Raw genomic sequence first — 27,558 nt, forward strand, 5'->3', positions numbered from 1 at the left:
ACTTTGTTTTTTAATTCCTTAATTTGATTTTAGTAAAGCAGATGAAGCAAAGCCATGCGTTTTTGTTTCATTTCTTTATTGTGCAGTCTAATAAGTAACATTCCTTAAAAAGGAACAAGATTTATTCAAACTAAATTAACAAAACAGCTACTGAGTGTGGATTGGAACATGGATTGGTCCTTGCAAAATAACAGAATAGGCAAAATAATTTGAGTCATTCAAGTGCAGAACATTTTCCGGTACTATTGCGTCCTGGGTTTCAGAAACACCATCAAGAATGCCAGCTGGTTGTCATAAATATCCCAACTAACCTCAAGGCCCAACCAGCCTAAAACCTGGCCACACCTAATCATCGTCGTCGTCGTCGTCGTCATTGAACTGAATGCGTTGTCCTCTTGGGGCAGACGCCCACGGTCTGTCATAGCCCTTCGTGCTGCCTGTAGGCTTCTCCTGGGTGGTGATGAGGTCTATGATGGCTGTGATGACAGCACAGTCTTTGGACTGACGATTTTGCCAGTCCACGGGAGCAGGGTTACGGATCTTCTCCTCAAGCAGAGAATCCAGCTCTTTCTTTAAACTCTGTAGAAAAGACGGGTCAGTAAAATGTATCTCATCATTCACTTTGTTGTGAGTGTGTCCTGTGCTTACTTTGACAAGGTGCGCTATGCGTGCCGGGGATCTGAAGACGATCCACTGGTCCACGGCGATGGTCTCCTGGTCCTCATCTTTCTGAATCGTGATGTCTCCTCCGAAGAACAACAGCGAGAACGGGGACACCTCAGTGCAATCGTAGAGGAAGATCTGAGGACACGCAGAGACATGTCGCTAACACACAACGACAGGAGCTTGACAACAAACACGCTAACACAGTCGGTGACGGGAAGCGGGATCATTATGACACACCGTAGCCGACAGCTATTTTGTGGTGTGGGCTGAAAGTGTCCCATTAGTGAAGAGAGGCCGTGCGAGTTTGAAATGTGTTTCGGTGCCTCCAGTGAAGAGAAATGTCATCTTGCCCTGTCTGTGAATTTCACAAATGTGTTGCACTCTTTTCCATCCATTTTCCTTCCTGTGCTCAACTGACAGCTGCTCATGCAGAGTAGCTTGACTATTGATACCCAAATAAAAAAACACCATCTTCTTTTAAAGAAATGACGGAAATAAGTTTCACATAAATTTGAAAATATTGAGACAGAACATAGAAGTGATACTCTATATGCGCGCGCGCACCCACCCACCCACCCACACACACACACCCACCCACCCACCCACACACACACACCCACACACTCTCTCACACACACCCACACACACACACACTCTCTCACACACACTCTCTCACACACACTCTCTCACACACACTCTCTCACACACACCCACACCCACACACCCACACCCACACACACACACACACACACACACACACACACACACACGCGGTAACGGACAGAAGTGTAATAAATTAGCATGAGAGAAGGTAGGGGGAGTGGGTGGAAGACAAAGAAAAAAGAAGCAAGGAGAGAGCAGGGACAACTGCATTTGCCCCATGAATGTGTAATGCAATAGACCACCATGTGCAAGTGCGTCAGAGGAGATAAAGTTTAACGTCATCACTCACTTTCCTTCCTTTTTTTCTTTTCTTCCTTCTCTCACTTAGTAAACAAACGACCATGACAAGCTTGGCCTCTCTGAATCCTTACTTTTATAATAGACACAATGCATAGCATTGTGCACAGAACTACTTACAGAAAAAAAACATTTAATGGTGGCCATTGCCATGGCAATAATAATGGGGAAATCCAGCAAAATACTTTTCTTCATAAGACCAAGGTGGCAAAGTGAGAGACAAAAGCACAGGCAGAAATCAGAGAGGACATGACAGGGTTTTTTTCTGCTGAAGGGTAACCTTCACAAAGAGAAATGGCACACAAAGAACAAAGACAGACAGATGGAAGGGAGGTGAAAATGGGAGTGTAAAAAGGGGCAAAAAAAAAAAAGAAGAGCTAGAGAGGGTGGCAGTCAGGAGCCGCATTGACCGTTTTTCCCCACCACCACCACCTCTTACATTGTGTCTGGACGCTTTGAAGCACAAGAGCCTTTGAGGGCGAGTTGAAAGGCAGCGTTTTAATCAAATATTCATTCGGAGTAAAGCTGGAATAAACCACTGGCCCTTCTTTCCACTCACACGCACCCTTCAGAGGGACACATACAAAATCAACAAGACACACAAATACGCACTTGAAAGTAAAAAAACAACATTCATGCAGCCGTGTTGAAACACAGAGCATTGCATTCCCATGTCCCCTCGCCTACTCACACTGCTCGTTCTCATCTTGAGGTGGTAGATGAGCCACGTATAGTTGAACTCGGTCTCTTCAGCATTGACTGATTTTGGGTGGATGCACACCTTTCCATCAGCTTGGGTGTACACCTTAACCCTGAGAAAGATAAGACGTTGGAGTGCCTGTGTTTGTCTGGGTGTTGGGGTGACGTACATTGGTAAAAACTATTGATAAAGGAAATTCTTATAGTTTTACTGCCATCATTATCTTAATAACAGACAACGGAACAGAAGGGGAAACATTTCTAGTTAAATAGTAACGATTTCTAGTCCTTAAAAGAGGAACTCCACAGATTTTACACAAAACGGATCATCGGTAGTTCTAGAAACGACCCATCAGGTGCTTTAGGCTTGTTAATACGAGGCAGAACGAATGCCTCCTGCCATTTAAGCACGGAGGGTACCAAAGACAAGTTGTGATGCAGTCTGCGAATCCTCCCTAACATGAAAGTAACACCGTGTTTCAAACTCAACCGCTTGACTGCAGGGAACAAAGCTGCTTGTACCAGACAGCGGTCTGATTTAGCAGCAAAACAAACAAGGAGTGCTTCATTATGCAATGCCTCCATTAAATACTGCAGACATGTGAAAACTTTCAAAATGGTTTAGCGCCACAAGTGCTGAGAATTACTTATGCAGAGGAAATGACCCTGGCAATTTTCACTGTCCAACTGGGTCTAAAGCTGTCACTGAGACAGACAAACAGAAGTGACGGGCCTACTGTGAGAGTGTGTGTCTGTCTTTTGCGCAGCGGTCACAGCTGATGCCTATGACAGCTGCCTGAGGCCAGTTTTATGATGACTTCAGCCTCTGTTTTTGACAAACTCTTACCTGAGAGGTCCGATGAGATATTGTTGCGTGGAGGCCACTTTTTGATCAAAAGTTCAATAAGAATGATTGTGCACTTCTACTATTGTGTACTCTGCAGCCCTTTCCTGTATGTCTTTGTTCATCTCATTGAATGGGCAGACTCACCCGGGCCTCTTCTTGCTGTGAGATGGTTTGATCGTTGCCACCTTCGGGTACAAACCAGCTACAATCACCGCCTTGATCAACTTCTCATTGTCTGATGAAGGAATTAGAGTTAGAGAAATAAAAAAATAAAAAATGAGCATGTCGCATATGAGATTTCATTACTGCTCCACGGTCAGGTTTTAAGATTCATAAGAAAGAGCATTTTCGGACAGTTTAATCGCAACCAGTCGATGAAAAGTGGATTTTTAGTTACCCGAGTTGACGTTGGATTTGGGGTCTTTGGGGTCCCTGCTGCTGACAAAGCCTGTATGCATTAGATGCTCAGCAAACTGACCCTTCATGTTCTGCAGCATCTGAATGATGTAGGCAAATTGCTTCTAAAAAAAGGCTGCATGTCCTTATCTCCCCAGGCAGGAGTTAACTTAAACATGTAATGTGGTTTTCTTTTAAAAGCACATCAGTATAGCGCTCAGCACAACACTCCTAATCACACTGGCTCACCTGGAGTGTATTGGCAGACAGGAAGTTGTCCCAGCAGTACTCCCTCTCATACCTGGCACCACGGTGTTTCACTTCCTCCCAGCCCTGGTTAATCACAGGATGAATTAAAACAGAATCAATGTATACAGCAGACAGAGATGAAAGACCGATGAGACAGATGTGGGCTGTCTTACCTGGAAGGCATTGACAATAGTGAGGTGGTCACTCTTGGAGTTTCTGGACAGAGTCCTTCTCCTCATGTCTGCCATCTTCTCTTTACCCTGAGACAGACAAATGCATTTCATATTCCTTTAAGACCTACTTTGCAATGAAAGAAGGAGGCAGTGTGTGTTGAAGTGTGCCCGTGTGTCGCTGCTGACACAAGCTTTCATGTCTGTGAGCTCGGTGCCCTACCAGGGGTATGAAGAAAGGGTCTTTGAAGCTGAGTGAAGCAGCAATGGTGAGTACGGGGTCGAGGCAGCCCAACAGAGCTCCAAACAGAATGAGTTTGCCAATGTGAGGCTCCACAGGCAGGCGAGCCAGGTGGAAACCCAGCGCTGTCAGATTCTCTGAGCGGTCCAGGGCGTTCTAGCACACAACATAGTCACAAAACCCAGAAGAAAAGCACACATTTTTAGTCATCTACAGCTCGACACAGGTTGTTTTTGAACATATCCACGAGAGAAGGAAATAATATCCCAAAATATAAAGCAGGCGAAAAATTATTATTAATTAAGGCTTTTTAAGGCTCTCAGGAGCATCTGCTTTGAGTTTTGTTACCGCCAAATACCACTTTCTTTTTTTGTGTGTTTTAACCTTGTTAGCATGAATTCATTCTCATGCTTTATCTTCTCAAACCCTTTTAATGAGTACTGATTTCTCATTTAGTCCTCATTTCTTTTCCAACCTACCTCCTCTACTAAAGGACAAGCATCCTTGGTACAAGCACATTCATGAATAATACTTCCAGACAGGAGACCTTGAAACCACATGCTGAGGTAAGAGATGGTCTCTCTTGCTGAAATGCTACAGTTTCCCAAATTACTTTGGTACATTTCTTTGGAGAGTATTGATTAACACTGAAACAATGAGTCAGATTAATTGATAATGTAATTATTGGTTAGTTGCAGCAGTCTTGTTGTTTCTGATTAGTTCTTAACCTATCTTTAAAAATAAAGGAATGATCTATTCTGATTCTTACCAGGTCTACGAGGTTCTTGATGGCGAGGTTGATGGCGTTTGCAGTGGGAGGGTCCAGGGATTTCTCCAGGAATTGAGCTATAGACCCAAGCTTCAAAATCTAGCAGCACACATCACATCACATTACACATTTATCAGCAAAAGCATGTCAACCTTTTTATATTAAATTCCCTTCCCTTTGTCTAACTGCTTGTCATTTGTAGCACTGAATTGTGGGCTGTGCAGGATATAGCTATAGTAAGGTCGACTGCAGTTAGCTTTATTTGTGTCTTCTCATGGTTTGCTATTATTGAGTTGACCATATTACCATTAGTTCCATCATTACGTGGCTGAGCACAGAAATAATATAATGATGACAAAAGGTGATACACTAAATATGTATTCACCTTCATATCAAATAAGATATTTTTTAAATACACCAAACATCTACCTGAAGAGTAAGGAAGCGACCACATTTCTATGTCTGACTAATAGGTTGGTGTTGGAGTGCTAGTGCATTAGAGAGTCTGCTCGGGGTTAGCATGTTGTCAGTGTTTCTCTCACTTTAAGGACACCCTGATGCATTAGTCCTCCTCTCACCCACTAGCTTAAAAAAAAACATCCAATTGAAGTCGTGGAAGACACACACTCAAATGCACATCCAATAAAAATACTGGTGAGAACAATTATTGCAAACACTAGATCTGAGTGAACTTTGGCTTAATGTTCCATTAGCATGGGTTGAAATATGTCTGAGTGGAGTGTGAGGATTTAAAAAAAAGAGGAGGGGGGAAAAAAAATAGTAAGCAACCAAAGAAGAAAGAGCCTGTTCATGTAAGAGCGAAAGAGCTCGAGAGCAAAGGGGCATGAGTCAGCCCAGAATGTTCATCCCTCATTCTCATTAGGCAGGAGAGGCTGTAATTTAACGCAAGATCAAAAACAGCAGCGCGATCCTCGTTCTCCTTCTGCACTCACTAAACTCATTCACGGCCTCATCTCAACTCCCCAGACAACACCTATTTGTCTCTCTCCGTCAGTCTGTCTCAGTCTTTCTCTCCACATAGACAACCTTGATCTGCAGACAGAGCTCCTCCAGTGGTGTCCTCATGATTTCGGGTAATTGATAAGCATCCAGCAGGCTGGCCCTGAGACCATTGTACAGATGATAGCACTTCCCTGGACACACTCTGGATATATGCACAGAAGAAGAGAGTGGGACAGAGAGGGGAGAGAAAGAAAAAAAAGAGGTCGCGTGTTACATCAGTCCTATGACAAGAGCTTCATTTGAAATCAATGGGATGAAACTTCCCTCGGTAAGCAGCTCCTGCTAATTGGGCCTTGCTCCACTTTGATGTCAGAGCTAGCTAACAGAACAGACATCTCGAGTCACAGACAGATGGGAAGGCAGGAAGGAGTGGGCTGATGGGAAAGACTGACAGAAAGCTGAGATGACAAATAGAAGGGAAATAATGTCTCCAGATAAGCACTGCATACCCAGAGGCACTAACATACAGCATGCCCTCGTTATATCCACACACATACCTGCCAGCACGTCCTTTCCTCTGTTTGGCATTGGCCAGGCTGACCCACTCTGCTGTCATGGTGCTGATGTTGTTGTTGGTGTCGAAGTTGGTCTCCTTAATCTTGCCTCCGTCTATCACGTAAACAACATCATCTATGGTGATGCTGTGAGGAAGAGTAGGGAGAGAAGAAGAGGGAGAGACAAAAAGAAGAGGCTGGAATAAAGACCAAATCTTCAAAGCAGTCTGTGAAGAATTCTTAGCTAAGACTCAATCATTCAGAAGTAAAGAAAACTAAAATATAGCCCTCTGGTAGGTTTAGAGTCTATATTTAGTGGAGTGATGTGAGGGGAGGGCAGGCAGCTTACACAATGCTCTGTGAATGTATTAACAAATTGCCGGACAGAGACTTTGTGCGCTCAGCCAAGCCAATACGACAGTGTCCATAATCACTCCAGGAAATGTATGCTAATTAGCCCTAAATCTGCTGTTTCTATTAATGACTTGGACATACTGCATTACACTGGTACACATAAGCACACACACATACACACACAGAGTCCTCACTACTTCATTTTTTTTCCCATTTTCTCCAACTTACCAGAAGTAAGATCCAAAAACTAGTACAAAACCTGCAAAATCCAAACAAATACACACACGCACACATTCACGTACCTGGTTTCAGCTATATTGGTAGCAATCACAATCTTTCTAACTCCAGGAGGAGGCCTCTTGAACACCTGAGAAGAGGATGGGGGAAATATAAGAACAGACTTTTGTGATGTTGAAGAGGGAGTAAAGCAGGACAATTGGCAGAGACAGTTAGAGAGACGAGCACAGAGAGAAACAGAAGAATGCTAACCTGCGTCTGATTAACGGTAGGCATGAGGGAGTGCAAAGGGATGATAACAAACCGGTCTGAAACACAACAGGACACAAAAGAAAAACTCAAACAAGGAACCATTTGACAACATAAGATAATACTGATAGTGTGAGAGGCTTAACAATTATGTCTAAAAATATAACCTAATATCATGAATGCAACAATTTATCACCATTTGTTCATCTTTGGTAACAAAACTTATATTGTTATTAAATATGGACAGAAAAACACAATGTATTTAATCCAGTATATTAAAAAAATCCCCTTCATGACTTTTAAAAATACAAAAAAAAGGTTTTCTTTTCACAAAAAAGACATTTATACATTTACATCTACTCCTTCAATTGAATGTATGAATGTATACAAATTTCAAAAAGTTTTAACAGAATACAAGATGTCTTCTACTTCACTGAAAAGTCCGTTAGTAACTTCAATAATAATAATAATCCGTCAATAACTTTTCATATCACACTAGAGCTACAACTAACAACGATTTCCAATATCAATGAATCAGAAGAATATGTTCCTGATTAATCGATTTTCTAAAAGCCAATTCATTTCCAATGGATCTCCTCTGAAGTATATCAACACTGAGATGACTAGAATGTACTTTCATGTCACAGAGATGCGTTTCCACGCTTGTACCTGATCGGAACATCTGCTGAGCCGTGAGCAGGTCATTGAGACTGCTGATGTTGTCCCAGCCAGGAAGGAAGACCAAGATTGCTCCATCCTGCCAGACAAGACATGACACCACACTTAGCAGCTGTAAAACAGCGGGGTTTCAGAAGAGGAAAAATACACCAAGAAACAAACAGCCAACAGAAACAAACAGCCATTAGCCGGAGGAGCCTCAGCAGCAACTGAGCCAAGTGAGCGAGGTGCCCGTGTCCTCGGAGGAGCTGAGCCGATGAAGATGGAGATGACTTGCCCTGAGCTCCAAGCCTCCACATTCGGCCACACAATAGGCCCTGACATTGCCTGCCAACATCATAATGACAACAACATCTTCCCACTACAGGGCAGCCTCTGCTTCACATTACCACAGGGATCTCAAAGTAGCAAAAAAAGAAAAAAAGAAAAAGAAAACCAATTAGTCACCTGGAAAATATAGAGGCACACAAATGCAAGCTGAGAAAACATCAGCAGGATAAACAGATGACGGTGGCTAATAAAGTTGGAAGTATTCCAGCGCGAGCAAATTCAGCTGTCTGACAATGGAATGGATGACCACTTAACGTAAATTAGGTGTCAGCTCCTCAAACATTAAAAACAACATCACATAATGATACACGAGAAAAAGACACCTTGAATGATTGATGAGGAGCAATTGTATTATTGTAGCAGCAAACAAATAGGACACAAAGAATAATGCAGAATACCTAAAAGAGATTTACAGATTACAATAAAATGTTTTCTCTAAAACTTTTTTACTTTAACAAAATGCCAAATATCTTAATGCATCAGTGTTTAATGTCATCTGACCACAAGCAGCCATTCAGATTTTTTACATTATTCAAACACGATCTTATGTTAGCAGAGTTTCCTCATTTCCTGATTTAAAACGGGAAATATCTGACCAAAGAATAACTAAACAGAACCTAACCAGGATTGTAATGCCAGTTGCTACAAACACATTTCAGTCAATACACAAAAAGCAATGAGGTTTGATACCTGGCTTTGGAATCATTAATAACTCTCATAATCATCAGCTTTTAACCCTCCTGTTATGTTCCGGGTCAAATTGACCCGTTTCAAAGTTTGAAAATCTAGAAAAAATAGTTTAAAGTACTTTTTCTGTATGAAACTTCTTCTGCTTGCCTTAATTAGTGTAATTAACGTTTAAAAAAAAAATATCATGCATTTGCAACAACCCCTGCAGGTTTCTATAACAGAGATGATGTTCGGGTCAATTTGACCCGGCATTGAAAATGGAGGCTCTAAGGGGTCAGAAGTGTCAAGTTTAGACCATTTCTTTCTTTGAAAATGTGAGACAAAGTATTTCTTACTCCCTCCCACCATGTTTCACCCCATTTCTCTCTCTCTCTCACACACACACACACACACACACACACACACACACACACACACACACACACACACACACACACACACACACACACACACACACACACACACACACACACACTACCCCACCTGTGCGAGAAATACAGATACTATTTTGACGGGAACCTTTTATAAACTCTGCCCACACTTAGCAGGGGAGGGTTGCTTGAGAGTCCTACCAACATTACACTCTGCAGATGCATACAACACAGCAGAATACTGTAGGACAACATGAGCAACAGAAACAAAGGATGACAGCCCTGGAGGCTCTGGAGCACATCCTTGATCACGACAGTGAAATAGAGGAGGATGTGTCTGAAGATGAAGACCATCTTGAGGTCAATTCATATTATAATGTTACTGATTATGAACCATCAGATAATTGATGATATGATAAACTGATATACCTGTTCCTCCAAACGAGACATTTGTGTCAAAAATTGTGAAAGACAGTGGTCATCCTCACCAATACACGTCAGCCAAGACTGTCTGCCAGAAATATTATAAAGACAAAATGTATTTGAACAAAGCACACCGTGACGACATGTCACTTGTGTGCTGTGTAGAAACACACACACACACACACACACACACACACACACACACACCTCGTTCATTGTGCTCATCTCTTGTTCTTTTTTGTAAATTTCTGTTTCTTAACACTATAATTGAACATACAGTTGTGGTCAAAAGTTTACATACACTTGTAAAGAACATAATGACATGGCTCTCTTGAGTTTCCCCGTTATTTCTACAACTCTGATTTTTCTCTGATAGAGTGATTGGAACAGATACTTCTTTGTCACAAAAAACATTCATGAAGTTTGGTTCTTTCATGACTTTATTATGGGTTAACAGAAAAAGTGATCAAATCTGCTGGGTCAAAAATATACATACAGCAGTGCTAATATTTGGTTACATGTCCCTTGGCCATTTTCACTTCAATTAGGCGCTTTTGGTAGCCATCCACAAGCTTCTGGCAAGCTTCTCGTTGAATCTTTGACCACTCCTCTTGACAGAATTGGTGCAGTTCAGTTCAATTTGATGGCTTTCTGACATGGACTTGTTTCTTCAGCATTGTCCACATGTTCTCAATGGGATTTTAAGTCAGGACTTTGGGAAGGCCATTCTAAAACCCTAATTCTAGCCTGATTTAGCCATTCCATTACCACTTTTGATGTGTGTTTGGGGTCATTGTCCTGTTGGAACACCCAACTGCGCCCAAGACCCAACCTTCGGGCTGATGATTTTAGGTTATCTTGAAGAATTTGAAGGTAATCCTCCTTCTTCATTATCCCATTTACTCTCTGTAAAGCACCAGTTCCATTGGCAGCAAACAGCCTCACAGCATAATACTACCACCACCGTGCTTGACGGTAGGCATGGTGTTCTTGGGGTTAAAGGCCTCACCTTTTCTCCTCCAAACATATTGCTGGGCATTGTGGCCAAACAGCTTGATTTTTGTTTCGTCTGACCACAGAACTTTCCTCCAGAAGGTCTCATCTTTGTCCACGTGATCAGCAGCAAACTTCAGTCGAGCCTTAAGGTGGCGCTTTTGGAGCGAGGGCTTCCTTCTTGCACGGCAGCCTCTCAGTCCATGGAGATGCAAAACACGCTTGACTGTGGACACTGACACCTGTGTTCCAGCAGCTTCTAATTCTTGGCAGATCTGCTTTTTGGTGGTTCTCGGTTGACTCTTCACCCTCCTGACCAATTTTCTCTCAGCAGCAGGTGATAGCTTGCGTTTTCTTCCTGATCGTGGCAGTGACAAAACAGTGCCATGCACTTTATACTTACAAACAATTGTTTGCACTGTTGCTCTTGGGACCTGCAGCTGCTTTGAAATGGCTCCAAGTGACTTTCCTGACTTGTTCAAGTCAATGATTCGCTTTTTCAGATCCATGCTGAGCGCCTTTGACTTTCCCATTGTAGCGTTTGTGGGCGTTTGTATCCAATGAGCCCTATTTAAATGGCCTCAGAGAAGTCACCAGCTGTAGTCACTCATAATCACTCACAAGAAGTTAAGAGGCCATGCTATGAAGCTCATTTCATTGACACAACTTTCTAAGTCACCAAAATTGCTAATTCATGTTGCTGTATGTATATTTTTGACCCAGCAGATTTTGTCACTTTTTCTGTTAACCCATAATAAAGTCATGAAAGAACCAAACTTCATGAATGTTTTTTGTGACAAAGAAGTATCTGTTCCAATCACTCTATCAGAGAAAAATCAGAGTTGTAGAAATAACTGGAAACTCAAGAGAGCCATGACATTATGTTCTTTACAAGTGTATGTACACTTTTGACCACAACTGTAAATGAAGTTTACTTTCAATACAAATCCTTTTGTATTCATTTGGCTTGATTTTGAGTGAGCGGGTCAATATGACCCTGAACAGCAGAGGTGTCTCAAGTCTATTTATCTACATCACCCAATGAAAAAAAGAAAGTTTCAAAATGTACAAAAAATGTAGAAATAAATACATGATATGGTACCAAAAAAAATGTTTGAACATGTATTTTTTATGAAAACGAGTGGGTTATCCTAATTGAACTATAATCTATGGAGGGGTGAATAACTCCATTCCACTAAATACTGATTGAATTGTTAGTAACGGAGTTAGTGATGAGGTACAAACTATATTTATTAGGATTTTTTTGGTTTCTGACCACCTTTGGATGATTAAACATGCACCGGGTCAAATTGACCCGCGAACATCATGGCTGTACTTAAAAAACGAACATAACAGGAGGGTTAAAGACAGTGCCATTTGCACCATATTGAAAAGGTCAGAAATAAACAATGAGTCAAATAATGTTTTTTTGATTTTAACTAAAGACAAATAATAATGTTAGAAGCTCTAAACTTTATAAACCAGAACAAAATCCAACTTGTATGTAATATCAAAAGGGAAACGTTTCTAGAAATGCTACTTTGCTACATTAAAGACCTAAAATTAAACAAAAATTATAGTCAGGATAATATTAAGCGGATACAAAAATAACCCAGTCTTTAAAAAGGACTTTTCATTTCCTGAGAGGAAGGGGAGATGAAGAACAGACTATAGCTTCTGGGTCCTGAGAACCTCTGCCTTTTAATTAAAGCTAATTATTATCACCAGTGCTCACTCACTGGCACCCACTTGGGACTAGATTTGTGTGTGTTAATGTCCTTGCATGTGTGTGCGTGCAAGAAAGATAAAGGAGGAGAGAGTTGCAGGCGGTGTGCCTAGTTACAACCTGATAGTAACACATGTTCACACACATGCAGTACAGAAAGCAGCTCTGATTAGTTCCAACTGAAAATCAAGTAATGGCACAGCAAGCTCTGTACTGTAGGGCTACTATTTAACGTGCGCACACGCACGCACGCACGCACACGCGCGCGCGCGCACACGCACACGCACACACGCACACACACACACACACACACACACACACACACACACACACACACACACACAGCAGGCATTCATTAATGCCTGTATGTCAACCCCCTAGGTGTCTAATCACAGACTCCTGCAACATAATTAACCAATCATCACAGTAGAAAGCCTGGCAGACGGCCCATATCCTCAGTTCAGAACGCCGTCACAGAGAATCAAGCAGTTCTCTCTGGAGCGTTGGACAACGCCACGGCGAATCAGCTGGTCGACTGACTCAGGGTGGCCGTGACTGATGGAGATATGGCTTCATAGGGGAAGGGATAATTATTCTGTCTGACTGTGTTAGTCACATCTCATTCTAGGCCTGTCTCTTTTTCCTGTTTCTCTCTCCTATACACCACAAACTAACAAATACACTTCACTTCATTTGGAAAAAATAAAGGAAAAGTGAGAGCAGTATCGACTGTTTTTCCTTCATTCAGGCGCTCCATTTTCTAAGTTGTCCTCACCGTTGTTTTCTCCCTTTTAATAGTGACAAAAGCCCACACTGAATGGTATTGCTTGTGATAAATCGGTTTCTTTGTACAGCTTTGTGATCACACATGTTGGCACTGATCACGTGACTCTAACTACACAGTTGAAAAACATAAGAAACATGCTGCAAATACAATTTCACAAGAGGGGATTTACTGAAATAGTCAGTTTTTTTAAATGTTTTGCCCTGCCTTCATTTTGCCTGCACATGCAACTCCTGATATAGCTAGTCTAAAACATTCAACACTTAGTTGACATTATACTCCACATAACCAAAGTCTCAACTGAACACTGAAATGAAATGAAAACAAGGAAATCTAACAGGAAAGAGTAAAAAAAAAAGAAGAAGAAGGAAATGGATGTGCATTGGGAGAGCATCTGTTCGATCACTCATTAGCACAGATCTGCTGCCAGAATCTGTGTTATTTCCTTTTGATCTAATGTCGCTCCGTGTTTGGAAGCTAGCCCTCCTGTTCCTTCCATCTGCTCTACCTAGGAATGTAATGTGCGTCTATGCGTTTCTGTATCTCTGTTAACCATTCACTTTTATTTGATCTGAAACCACGTTCCTAGTGGAGCACTGCTCTGTCTACGATCAAAATATTTGGAGCTTTTCAAGTCCAGGAAAAAAATCTACAGGATAAGTGTCCGTAACACAAGCACTCAGGGCTTTTAGGCGGTTCCGACCCACATAACAAACTCCCTGGAATCCCATTTTCTTCAATGGAGTACAATGTACTTCATTAAAGAAATCCAATTTAAGACACCAGAATTTAGCCACTTTCATACGGCTGCCCTGAAACCAGACATATGAAGCTAAACTCACCTCCTGATTGAGCACAATATGGCGAATCAGTGCCACGATCAGCTCCAGGTCAATCTTATCATCATCGTCCAACATCTCCAGTGTCTCAATGGTGTGGTCAGAGTATCTGTAAAACATGGGACACAGACAATGAATACATAGACAACCCTCCATCGTCCGTGCCTTAACACGGTAACGCATTGCACTGGAGCTCAGCAAAATAGCACAAATGGAAGGTTTTGTAGTAAATATACTAACTTTGGAGATACCAAACTCAATTTATAATGTGGACTGTGCAATATTTTTCACTTTGGACTTCTGTATATAGTGTGCACACTTTTTTACACTTGATATTTACCATGTCTATGGAGGGTGTATATATTTATTTATTGTATTACCTCTTTGCCTTTTTCTTGTTTTCCTTTTAAACTGACTCGTGAGCATTGCTCAAGTAATTCCACTGTGCCTTTAAAAGGTGCAAATGGCAAATACATCTCTTGTATCTTGAACAAACTTGATTAGTATCACTCACTGCTGAAACCTCAGTATGGACAGCAGGAATGATCACAGGTAGAAAAACAGTCTAATTGTTTAAAAGGCACTGCACTGCACTGCAAATAGCTGTAATAAATGAAGAAGAGTTTGTTGAGCTTTATTGAGAAATTGAGCTTGTCCCCTTCAAGCAGTTGTGGAATGGAAAACCACACCACAAAGATTCAATAGTAAATTACAGTTGGTGCAGTGTTTGTATAGCCCATGTTACCTATGCATGTAGTTACATTGAGAGGCGCAAATGAGCTACGACATTGTTTTTTTCGTACTTCTGCCACCTCGGGTGTGGGTACACTGTAATGCAGATGTATAAATGTAGTGTTTACCTTACAAATCTATCAAAGGGTCAAGTGTTCCAAAGCCTTAACCCTGCTCTACATTCAGCATTTAAACACGAAGGTAAACTTAAAGTTCAAATTCACAAAGAAAAGGAGATATTCATTTTAAAATGTGAATGTCACAAAGCCATATCCTCCCATTCGCCACCTAAACAACACATCTATCAACCTGGCAGCTTCTCTAACAATCTAACTACCCAGCTGTTCTCACCAACTCACCTGCCCTGCAGTGTGCGTGCATAAGTGGGCCAACTCTCCTTGTATTCAGCCTCTTTCTCCTCCTTCTCAGGCCTGGAGGGGTGCCCCTGCCAAAAGTTTCTCTTCCTTGAGGGGCGACGGTCCTTATTCTGGGAACGATACCTGGAAGACACACCAACCATTTCATATAAGACCCCGCTAAAACAAAAGGGGGTGTGGTTCCGTTTGTATCTTTGCATTTGTGTGTGTGTGCGTGTGTGTGTTCTACCTGGTCATCTCCACAATGTCCTCAAGTAGGAACTCCTCAACTGGGAACGTCAAACCAGGGATGTGGATCATTGGACAGTTGTCTAAAGGTTTGACGCAGGGAAACGGGTAGATGAGAAGGAGGAACAATCCAAAACAATGAACCTTGCAAGACCAGTGCTGAACAAACTTCGGTATATCATACCAAAATATTTAGAGAACTTCTCTGCGTTGAGCGTGGCACTCATGAGGATGATCTTGAGGTCATCTCGAAGGGTGAGTATGTTCTTCACAATGACAAGCAAAACGTCAGATTGCAGGTTCCTCTCGTGGATCTCGTCCAACACCAGGTGGCTGATGCTGGACAACAATCTGACACATACACAACAAATAAAAGGAAAATGTTTTAGTCAGTGGTGGATTTTAGGTTGGGTCGCTCTGTGCATTCCAATACCCATTTAGTATGCCAGAAATATCATGATGTCCTACTGCATCCAGTTGCATTTTGCATTATGCAAGCCAGCATGCTTTTCTGGTTATTCTGACCCACAATCAGCGGATATATGAGCATGAAGGTCATAGTTAGGTGCATTGTTATGACGAAGTAGTGTGTCCTAATTTAAGGCATACGGCACGCAACAAAACATACTTTGTAAGGGCAGCTGCAGTACGTACTAAAAGAAAAAAAAAAGAAAAAAGTATGTGATTTGGAATGCAGTGTCCTCATTAGGCCTGAAAAAAGCATTTTTTATGTCTAGTATGTCTGTATTTAATACCTCTGCAAGAAGACCCTTTTTATTTTCAAATTGTTTCTCTTTTTTCATAATGTGCTGCATGATTTCTGTTATTTGTTTACATTCTTTGTTTCTAGTCAGTTTCAATAATTAGATGCCATTTTTTACTCACTTTTCAAATGCTGCATCTGCAAATGGTATACTACATATTTAGATATGTGATCGTTGCAACTAGAATTGGGTGCTGTGCTCATCTGCACAGCAGTAGTTTAATGACAAATCAAAAGGCTCTGTGGGACTTCAAATATAAAGTCATCACTTGATGGCTGGAGACAAACTGACAAGTGTAAACATAGCTGCAGTCCATACAACTGTCAGCTTGAAAGCAAGCTGCTGCGTAAATATATCTTAATGCCCAAAAGTTGCAGCATTTTGCCAGACGACTGTAGTCCTAAAATGACTCGCTAGAGCTGTGCCAATTCTGAAAAGACCATGAAGCAAGACAGCAAGAGAAGCTGGCACTCTCACTTAGTCTCTGTGGTTGTTTTTTCTGAAGACACTCAGAATGCAAGGATGAGGATACAAGGATGAGTCAACAAAAGCTGTGTGTGTGTGTGTGTGTGTGTGTGTGTGTGTGTGTGTGTGTGTGTGTGTGTGTGTGTGTGTGTGTGTGTGTGTGTGTGTGTGTGTGTGTGTGTCTTCATTTCTCTGCCTTTGAGAATGAGGACCCATACTAATGCGCCTTCCACAGACGGCAGACAGTCAACCACAAATCAATGGGAATAAAACAGAGTGACGCAGATCGAATAAGAGACTGGAGGAAGGACAGTTGCAACAAAAGGCACAAAGAGGAAAAGCAGAGAAGAAATGCAGGGAGAAGATGTGATGAGGATGAAGAAGCAGGGTTGTGTGTGTGTGTGTGTGTGTGTGTGTGTGTGTGTGTGTGTGTGTGTGTGTGTGTGTGTGTGTGTGTGTGTGGGGGGGGGGGGGGGGGGACTTACGGGTCTGTGCGAAGCCACTGAAGAATAATGCCTGTTGTACAGTACAGGACCGAACCTTGTCTCCGTGGTAACCGGCTGAGAAATAGAAACAGAAAAAGAAGACTTAACATTTCCCAAAGGACACTAATTAAGACGAGTACAAAGTGAAGAAAAAAGATGCCAGAATGAGTCTCATTCAGTCCACATTTGTGAATGCGACTGTAAAAGACAACATTGTCTTTTACACATCTTCTTTTTCCAGTTCAGGATTACTCACACACACACACACACACACACACACACACACACACACACACACACACACACACACACACACACACAGAGAGGACCTAATAAGATCATCAATAGCAATGATCCAACAGCATATAGATAAAGATCATAAATAACAGTGAATTAGATTGATAACAGCAAGCATGTTTAATATAAAATTAAAAGAAACTACTGAAGGAGCAGCTTGCCAGGGGCCAGGCGCTCTGGCTGGATTAACTTGCTGAGGGGCCTCAGGGCTCTAGTAACCCCCCCAACTCATCACGTTCTCTCTGCAATGTCTGCAAGTTTTTCAATACTGCACTACTGGCAGCAGGTTTTCTGTATGTTTTTTTTATGTATCCCAAACGTATTTTGTAATATGTTACATTTAGGCCTGTCACAATAATTACATTACTGACTTATTGTACGCTGAATGGACATGACCTCGATCATTTTTACGTTATTGATGTAAAGTAGAATATATGAACATGACCCTGATCCTTTTTGTTGAACTTGATATTGGCCTTTGTGTTTAACATGTGTTTGTTTACATACTGATCATTTATGTATTTTTGCTAAAGGGAAGAAAATACTGTATCAAAAGCAAATTCCACTGGCTTTAGTCGTGTGGCTAACAAACAATCTAATCTAATAAAAGCATCACCAACACTTTAGTCAACATGATGCAAAATAAACCATTTTCCCTCCCATTATAAGACTTGGGCATTGTGCAGACATTGCTCTTCGAAAGGGTGTGCTTGCATTATTAGGCAATTATATTATCATTATATTAGTTATCAGGTTATTATATTTTGGCATCATCACACACACCCCCACAGGTAAACCAATCCATTCATTCACCTTCTGTGTCAATGGCTATGACGCTCAAATCCAAGATGGCGCACGCAGTGTACGCAGAGCGGTGAGAACGCCCTGTCGGGGCGTGAACTTGTCTGTTTGGCGTCCCTCTACTTTACTTTTCCGATTGATCTCTCGCTGAAACTTGCTCCGCATTCCGTTAGCAAGCTCCGTCACTTCCGGCGCTCGGAACGCCAGCAGACAGCCGATTGTACTCGCTCTCCGTCGGTCAAGAGTCGTTAATGGCATTAATCAAGCACTGTGCCATATGTTAGCAACTAGAGGGAGAACGGCTACTTTACCTTCACAATTAAGAGGTAAGATGGTGTCTTGTGATTTTCCCGTAACATGTTTGTGCAGTAGCCAACAGCTTGCATAACGTTGGTGATACTGCTAACTTAATGTTTACGATCTGTGTTCCTTGTTTTAAATGAGTAAAATGAATAATGATTTGTCTACAATTCAGCTTTTTAACTTTTTGAGTGCATTTGAACTGTAGCTAATTACTTGGCTAACATGTGTCTTGTTATTCTCCTTTTTTGTGCCAAACTTTTACAAATGTATTGTTTTAAAAACTAACGTTTTAAAGTTTAACTGCACTTATGTATTGTGACATATGTGTATATTTTGTGCTTAGGGCTTCCCATCCTGTGCAGCGACATAGCTGCCAGTGTGCCTTTGTGGCAGCTAAAGAAGCTTTGTGCAACCTCGCAGCACTTTGTGTCTTTACCAGACAGCACATTACACACCGCTGAAGATCACCTCTGTTACACACAGCCCCACAGTGACTGATCTGGAGTGGTATAAACCCAGACCTATGGTAACTAACTTTTTTTTTAAACATGGTACTGAGACTGTATCTTTGGTTATGTTTGTTTATTGAACAACCTTTCAGATCACTGGCCCCTCAATCTGCTTGTGGTCCCAACAGACCAGTTTTCTGCCCTCGTTATTGGTGTCTTGAGGTTTAATTTTTTTTTATCTATTTGTGCTTTTCTTTTTCTAAATGTATTATATCACTGAATACTAGGGCTGCAACAACGAATCGATAAAATCAATTAAAATCGATTATTAAAAGCGTCGGCAACAAATTTCATTATCGATTTGTTGTATCGCGCGATTATTACGCCACTCAATAAGTCGCGAAGATGTTTGAGTATTAAAAAAAAAGTTGAGTTGAGCGCGGAGCAGAGCGGAGGTAGAGGAAAGTTAATAACAGTAGTAAAGCAGGGGTTGTATAGTTTGCAAGACTAATGACACGTTTTTATTCACTCGCCATTTCCCCGCCGATTCATTGATTAATCGAAAAAATAATCGACAGATTAATCGATTATTAAAATAATCGTTAGTTGCAGCCCTACTGAATACTCATCTCTTCCATCATTTGCTGTAGTCATTTGTCTTTAAATAAAAAAATTAAATCAAATACTCATGTTTGTGGTTATCGGCTACTATAAATCTTGCTCTGCTGTGTGTAATGATGGTAATTATGTACATATGTGTGCATTGCTAATTGTCATGCATCAGCTGGTATTTAGCAAGTGATTGAACTGAGAAGAGTTTGGAAAAACCTCAAGCGAGTGGTGGTATGAAATCAAAATGGAAATGAAGGAGCTTTTTCAGCATAATTTGGAGTTGTTGATGCATGACATGAAATGTTGTTGAGAAGGACAGAAGTATGGTCCTGAATGTGTTGGCAGCCTTGATGTTAATTTGGGTGACTCCGGAATAACTGCTACAAACCAGCAGTGCCCAATGTTTACAGTGAGGTGATGAGGATGTCTGAACCAGGGTAAGGGTAGACTGGACAGATACGCAAGAGCGGAAGTGGTTAAGCTAGCAGAGTTTTTACCAGAAGTCCGTCAACACCACCGGTAGCCTATTCATGGGAGTTCTTTAGACTGAACTCATCATGATGCATGTTAGCTGTTAGCTCCGTTATAAGCAGGACTGTGCCAGGGAGAGACCCCCATGCTGTCGGCACACAAGCCGGTGGGAATGAACTATAATACAACGTTTTAAAGGTTGTTCTCCACTGCTTATTTTGGACTTGCAGTTGTGACAAATCGTGCTTTGTCTTCTTTACCCACGCTGATGAACTTCCACACCGATGACGTGTGTGTGTGGTTGTGACGCTACGGTCTGTGCTGCTGTGTCCCGTCATAAATCGATAATGAGGCAGTGGTGGCCCATGTGTGTAAATGTGGCCAATCAGCTGGAAAACATCCTGTTTTGTTCGAGCTACTGGCAGCTATGGGCGTGGCTTAGGTGTGTGCGAGGCGACTGTTGGTTCTAACCAACAATGGCGGCTCCTAAAGAGGTTAGCGTAGATGCTGCTATAGCATCAGTTATGTTGATTACATTATACAACGTATGTTTGAAGAGACTTCCTTACCTCTGCAGGCGGATTTGGTAACCACAAGAATTTCCATTTCCTACACTTTCTGCCCTCTCTGATGCTACACGCTCTGCTACCTGAGAGGGAGGATGCACAAAAAAAATGTAAGAACACGATCAGCATTGTTGAAGAATATTTATCTAAATTACATGACGGATACAGCAAATGACATATACAGCCCATGAACATATCACACAACCACATCTATCCTTGCTATGCACAAAGCAACACGCAATTCAACACAGAGCTAAAAAAAGAAAAAAGTACATACCGAGATGGCACTGATGCGACGAGGCTGAGTGCAGACCACACGACACACTGAGCCCACACCTCTATTGATGTAGTCATCAAGGATGAACTGGGTAACCTGAGTGGTCTTTCCACACCCTGTTTCCCCACTCACCACCAGGACACGGTTCGAGTTGATGAGCTCAACCAGCTCCTGAGTACAGGAAGCAAATGAGAGGAAAGATCATGAGATGAGGACAAACTAGAGGTAAATAGAGGATAAGATTTCATTTAGCAGAATAAACAACGATGCGGAAGAGATTGTTTGAAACGTACCTCTTGTTTGCCATAAGATGGTAGTCTTTCCCTGAATTTCTGAAGGCAAAAAAAATTGGAAACATTTCTTAACACTGAAGAAAATCAATAAAGTGAAGAGCAGACATTCTTTCTCTATAACTTAATGATGGGTACAGTTTAATACCATAACATCTCTTATTGTAATCTTACAAACCAGATTCTGAGCAGTGGGTTGACAATTCAGTAATTCCTCAATATTCACTCAGTGGAATAATGTGACATTCCAATATTGTGATATTGTGACTAATCTGCTCTGTAATTTCATTTTTTAAACATTTACCAATATTTTACATGTGGGATAATATAATATTCCTGTGAGATATTAATTCATCATATTTCCCAACCTTACTCTGTATTATGGTATTCTACTAAACTATTCAGATCCAAGCCAAAGAATTCTGGCAAATTAACGAGCAGGTTTTTGTAATTATTATTATTACTGTGTTTTAGCTTTGGTTATTTTTACTCCACTCTTCATTTCTTTAGTAACCCAATCTTCCCTACATAAATGATCATGCAAACTCTTTAATTGGATGGTATGCATCCTTTCTAATAAATATAAATGATGTTGGGCATCAAACCAATAAAAGTCTGGTGCAGTGGACATTTTAATATTTGCAGACACATGATAAAATCAGTACATTCAACATAATGAACTTGATACTAATCTGTATGCTCACCAGCATTTCTTTGTACTTTGGATCTGATTTCTTGGTCTGCAGATCTCTCTTTAAGCGGTCATCAAGTGAACTGTCTCTGGCTACTTCCTGGATTAAGAACTCCAGGTCCTTGTCTTTCCTTCTCAGTGTCTCTTTCTCCTCCTTCTCCTGCTGCTGCTCTTCATCATCCCACGTGTCTGGAGGCTCATCTTTAACAACTGCATGGGAGAAGTAACTGAGCGGAAAAACAATAATGTGCGTAAATATCCACAATGCGGTGGATCACCAGACAATATTGGTTGTTCTGTGATTGTGGCATGGAACACCATCAAATATTGAACTATGTTTTTTGGAGCAATGCATCTTATTTGCTTGCAAAGTTACCGTTGCGATTTGTGAGTTGCTTTCTTCTGGCCTGGAGTAACTTCTTCCTCTTCCTCCTCAGATTTGAGCTCAATCTTCTGTTTTTCCTCCTCAGACATGTCCCCATCGAAGTAACTGCATGCACAAATTAGAGTGACATTTTTAACAGCACTCGCAGCTGAAAAAAATAACTGACACTCCAGACACTTTTGCTCCCATCTAGTGTTACTATTTTCTTTATTGTAAGCCCGAAATGACACTGTGCAAGTCTTGAACAGAATAGCTATACAAGCTGTTCTTACCAATGACCGCTGCTATTTGCAGCTGTCTGCAAGCTGTTCGACGTAGAGGCTCTCCCATCTCTCCACGAACCACGGTGATCATTTTGAACAGAGCTGAGCAGCTTGGTAATATGCTGTTCTCTGGCCTCATCCATCTGGACCACCGCCCGCTGCACATGGACATGAAAAGGGGAAAGTTCAGTAACATTGCAGTTAACCTGTACAAAAGTGGCACCAGCGTTCTGTTTGAAGCAATGTCTGCCCCACACTTTGCTTGGAAATTAGGCACTCTGAACTCAGGTGTCTCCTACAGGTGGTAATACATCTGTTAGGAGGGAACTGTCACCCGTCACATAAGTGCCTCAGACTCATATCTGTGCTTACGGTCCTGATCTCTGTTTCTAATGGAGTGACAACCTGCCCTGCTCAACACAATGTGCAAGAGCACGCAACCAAACACGATCCATACCGATCTCCGGTCACCCTGCTTCCTCCTCACGGCTCCGTATCTTGCGTACCACAGACCAATCTCACGTCCCTTCAGGTGTGGAGGAGGACGGTCCCGTTGTCCACCTCCTCCTCGGTCCTGGTCAAAGTCGGAACTGTGTCCACTCGAACCTCCTCTATCCCGTCTTTCTCTGCTTCCATCTCTGTATCCTCCACCTCCTCTTCTGCCTCTTCTCCCTCCTCGACCACCATAACCAGAACTCATACCGCCGTCAGAATGAAGCGGTGGTAGCACAGAATGCTAAAACGTTCTAAGAATATCCGTTAACCGCTAAAGTTAGATGACGTTACGGTGTATTGTAATGTTAGCTACTCGCTAATGCTAACGTTGCTAAGCGTCAATGCTTAGCTAGATGTTGAATGGACGTGTGGGTCAGATATTGGAGTTAAAAATACGTAGCTCCCGACAGTTAATTTCTTGAGCGATAACATTACATGTACAGATGTTAACATTCAGATGATGCTGTCAACATGCAACACTTTCGTATGGTGCTTGTTCGATTCCATCGGCATGTCGCACAGAAATGACGTCAGAAATCATTTTCAGCTGCCTGATATTTGGTCGTGGCAGCGCTCTGTGATTGGTTGGTTGAATTGTTGTTGGCGGATGTGGTGGGAGCCTATTTTTACTGTTGTTTTTTACTTCTTTGTTGATAGAGTCCCTTTTGTGAAAAAATGTTTGTGCTTGATTGTCAGTTTTGTTTTTGTTTTTTTCTGGACGTCAATAACAGGCAAACAAAAAACAACATAATTTATTATTTATGCAGGAAATAAAGGTTGAGTATCTTCTGAATAATAAAGTGTTTCAAAATATTTTTTAATAAAATATGCATTTGAAGTGATTGAGAATACATTTACGTAGAAACATATTTTGATTAGTTCCCAGTATACCCAATTTATTATGTTTTTTTCCATATTTTATTTTCCCTTTGTGTAACATGGATTTTCTATCAGGCATTTTTCTCTGGTGTATTTTACTATCCCGCTGTATTGTGGTGCCTGTTTGACTTCTGTACATACCATACAACACAAAATGAAATATTTGGCTATTTAATCCCCAGACCCAAACCCCTGACATTCCTGTTTACCAAGGAAACCTAATAATTCTTATCTCTATGATCAATAGTTAGACATAAGTACATTTTGAGTTGCTGAAGAAGCAAGAATTGGGGAAAAAAACATTTAATGTGACTTTATGAACAATGTCCTGAGGCTCTAAAAATCCACACCATGGGAATATATGCTGCCAATGTAACTGCTGTAACGGGCTAACCCTGCTACCATAGCTCAACGGATCATCAGAGAATGACCTGTTGTCAGGGCCTTAAAGGTTACAACCAAATGAAAAAGATCTGCCATGACTGCTAGACTACTTAAGTATTAACCTCAGGTATTAACCTAAGGTTTCTAAAAAAAATAAAATAAAAAAAAACCTGCAGCTTTTCAGTTAAATTGTAGTCCATTCTTTCCTGAAATATGATAGCAATTTATCAACTCCAATAAAGTAAAAAAAAAAACACCGCAATCTATCACCCTCTAACTGAAAATGCATTAACATAATAGCACACCATTGTTTAGTGGTGGTTAGCAATTACTCTTCACTGTCTCTGTTTGTTTTGAATGTTTACACTTACAGCACATATATAATTTGATTGTACTAAACATTGTCTTGTTTTAAATTAACTGAAAACTTAAATGAATGAAAGATGTTTGTCTATCTAGCAGACATGTCAAACTCAAGGCCCGCGGGTCTGAAGTCTTAAAAGCTAGACTTCAAAATGAAAATATCCCCATGGTTAATTATGAGATAGAAAGTCAAAATTATGAGATAGCATGTTGTCTGTGTGCTGACATTAAAACTATCACAACAGGTGGACAGGCGAGGCAACAGCCCGTAAAGCAGTTTTCCAACAAGTGATTGAGTTGAAAATGATCGACAAATAATCCTAAAATGTCCATAAAGAGAAAAATTGATGCAGAGGGAAGAAAATTTAATGAAAGATGGGAAAGAATACATGTTTGTGCTTCAAGCTTCAAAACAGTCTGTCTTCTGTGCTATGAGGCAGTGTCGGTGATGAAGGAATACAATTTACGTCGGCATTTTGACACCAAACACGGAACACGGAGCTAAATTTAGCCTCCAAGATAAACTAAAAAAAATATCCAAGAATTAAAAGGCAGACTGCAATCGCAGCAGAATATATTTACAAAAGCTACAGCCCAGTGTATGATTAAAGGTATGTGAGCAGGTGTGCTCCGACCAGATACAGACAACGGGGGAGGGACATTAGTGATGCAGAGAGGTGACAAAAATAGCTGTAAAAAAATAAAAAGTGAATGTAATAACTTGTGATTGATGATATTTGTCTTTGTTATTTTCTTTAAATGTTTGATCTTTGATATGTGGGTTTCTTAACCCTAAATTAAAATGATTTATGTTATAATAACAGAAATGTGCTTAAGTATAATTTTACATTTCTATAACTGCATGTACAATCTTTTTACACTTGAATAAATAATAATCAAATGCAGAGACAGTTATTTAACAATATGTTAGGGAGTTACAGTTATACAGTCTTACAGTTACAACCGGCCCTTTGAGGGCAACCATGATGCTGATGTGGCCCAGAGTGAAAATGAGTTTGACATCCCTGTATCTGTCTGTCTGTCTGTCTGTCTGTCTGTCTGTCTCTCTCTCTTTCTCTGTCTCTCTCTCTCTCCTCCTGCATTTTTCTTCTAAAATAAAAGCAATATTAACCCGATTAGTGCCATAATGCCATATACTCATGAGGTTTGCGCATGATGCACATGAGAGGTTGCAGAGTAGCCTACCACCCACCCTCGAGCTCTGTCGCTCACATGAAATATCATGCATCACCACTTTTAAATCAACTTCTCTTCCTCACCCACTCTCCCGTTCTGTCGTAATCATAGCACTGATACATTCGAAGATGTGAAACGTTTGATTTCATAATCTGTGAAATAAAAATGTGTGCTGCGTGTCCACATTCATGGTGTCATCAACCATTTTGTAATTGAAGGAAATGCAGCTGCCCACACGGACAACCACACAGATACAGTGAAAGACGATAATTTGTGGATGACATTAATTACTTTATTGTGATTTGGTGTGAAAGATACGTCTAGTTTCTGTGAAATTTCTGTTTCAATATGTGTCTTGAGGAGTTTGTTTTCATCATCTGTCTCACATTAAATCCATATCTAGCTCTGTTTTTAAGCTTTGAAAGAAATAGATTCAGTCTTGTCTTTGAGCAGGGCTCGGTTTGAAACATTAAAAGAAATCAACTGTGATCAGCTAAGCTTTGTTTGAATTAGCAATTGCTCACAGAGTTTCGACTCAGCTGCCAATACTTTCGTCTGTGTCATTATTTTGAAATGTGTGGGCACAATCAATATCTCAGCTGCGTGACACTGAATGGAACATATGAGGGATTAAAAATGAGCTGGAGTCAAAGAGTAATAAGCAAGGCAGGACAATAGTGAGAAACTAAGGTAGGACAGTTTAAAGGAACATGTTGAGAGGGAATCTGAGATGTATGGGGAGAGGGAGAAATACCAGAAAGACTTTGTGTAGGGAGACGTAAAAACAAAAGGATATGATGTAAGAACGGACTGTTTCGTATGCTCTGAGTCCCCTCCCCCTACTCCCCTTAGTGCTGTTGCATTTTTTTCTGCACACCTTGTTTTCATACCCTCAGGACTACCTGATGCATACAAATGATCTCTGACCCTAATGAATCATTTAACCGAGATGGAAAACCTCAGATGAAAAGCATCATGTTTTGACATTGGCTGGGTTTTTTTCTCCTCTTCTGGCTCAGACGTACATTCTCAACAAAGCATGCTATTCACTGATGGTGCATGCGTTGACCTAGAGGTCTCAAGCAATGCCATTGATGCTACATTTTGATGCAGGCTTACCTCCACCTTATTGCTTCAGCATAATCACAGGTTGTGAGTGGGAGGTAAAGTCCTTGGATCAGAGAGAAATTATAAAACTTTAGGAATAGCTGCTGGCATATGTCTTTAATAACTGCGTTTTACATTTTATTTTACTTTTTTGTTTTTGCTGCCATGTGCCCTTTTCTCAAATTCTCTCCTGCTTTCCTATTGCTTTCCGGGATCTCTCCCTCTACTCTCCTTCCACAAAGACACATATTTAAATGTGCTCATAAACACAAAGATGAAATATAATTTGTGAAACCTTCCTAAAAAAACAAGACAATATCATGTCTTTAGTGCTGATTTTATGTCAGCTGAAACACAGATAAGAGCATTAATACAATATCAGACAGCGGGTGAGGATTAGTCATATTACTGTCATCCTAGGGGCACAACAACCAATGATGGTGGCTAACTAACCAGGTCAGTCTCTTTAAGTAGTTAATCACTGCACTG

At 41.0% G+C, this 27,558-nt stretch overlaps 1 protein-coding gene across 1 annotated transcript; it reads right to left on the reverse strand.

Annotated features, from left to right (window-relative positions):
* Positions 1-64: 64 nt before the first annotated feature.
* dhx36 (DEAH (Asp-Glu-Ala-His) box polypeptide 36) lies at positions 65-23,647 on the reverse strand. The gene is made up of 26 exons (XM_068712150.1): positions 23,102-23,647; positions 22,654-22,802; positions 22,373-22,486; positions 22,010-22,223; positions 21,309-21,347; positions 21,016-21,186; positions 20,742-20,821; positions 17,240-17,314; positions 15,710-15,876; positions 15,527-15,608; positions 15,280-15,420; positions 14,192-14,297; positions 8,024-8,111; positions 7,358-7,413; positions 7,171-7,235; positions 6,518-6,661; positions 6,045-6,162; positions 4,998-5,096; positions 4,211-4,384; positions 3,991-4,077; positions 3,818-3,901; positions 3,570-3,669; positions 3,317-3,407; positions 2,318-2,438; positions 649-801; positions 65-579 (listed from the first exon to the last, which is right to left on the reverse strand). Exons 1-26 carry the CDS (start codon positions 23,342-23,344, stop codon positions 346-348), a joined length of 3,195 nt encoding a protein of 1,064 aa, XP_068568251.1. The 5' UTR covers positions 23,345-23,647; the 3' UTR covers positions 65-345.
* Between the last annotated feature and the right edge of the window lie 3,911 nt (positions 23,648-27,558).

This window comes from Cebidichthys violaceus, unplaced genomic scaffold (genome assembly GCF_023349555.1).
Source record: "Cebidichthys violaceus isolate CVI_PGR_0920_01 unplaced genomic scaffold, fCebVio1.0.p SCAF_1, whole genome shotgun sequence".
Lineage (NCBI taxonomy): Eukaryota > Metazoa > Chordata > Actinopteri > Perciformes > Stichaeidae > Cebidichthys > Cebidichthys violaceus.

Excerpts from the sequence above, each read along its gene's own strand:
- dhx36 (XM_068712150.1), bottom strand. The coding sequence starts at position 23,344 with ATGAGTTCTGGTTATGGTGGTCGAGGAGGGAGAAGAGGCAGAAGAGGA. Across the intron at positions 21,187-21,308 it reads CATCTTATGGCAAACAAGAG|GAGCTGGTTGAGCTCATCAA; the intron begins GTACGTTTCAAA and ends TCCTGTACTCAG. Across the intron at positions 2,439-3,316 it reads CACAGCAAGAAGAGGCCCGG|GGTTAAGGTGTACACCCAAG; the intron begins GTGAGTCTGCCC and ends TATCTTTCTCAG.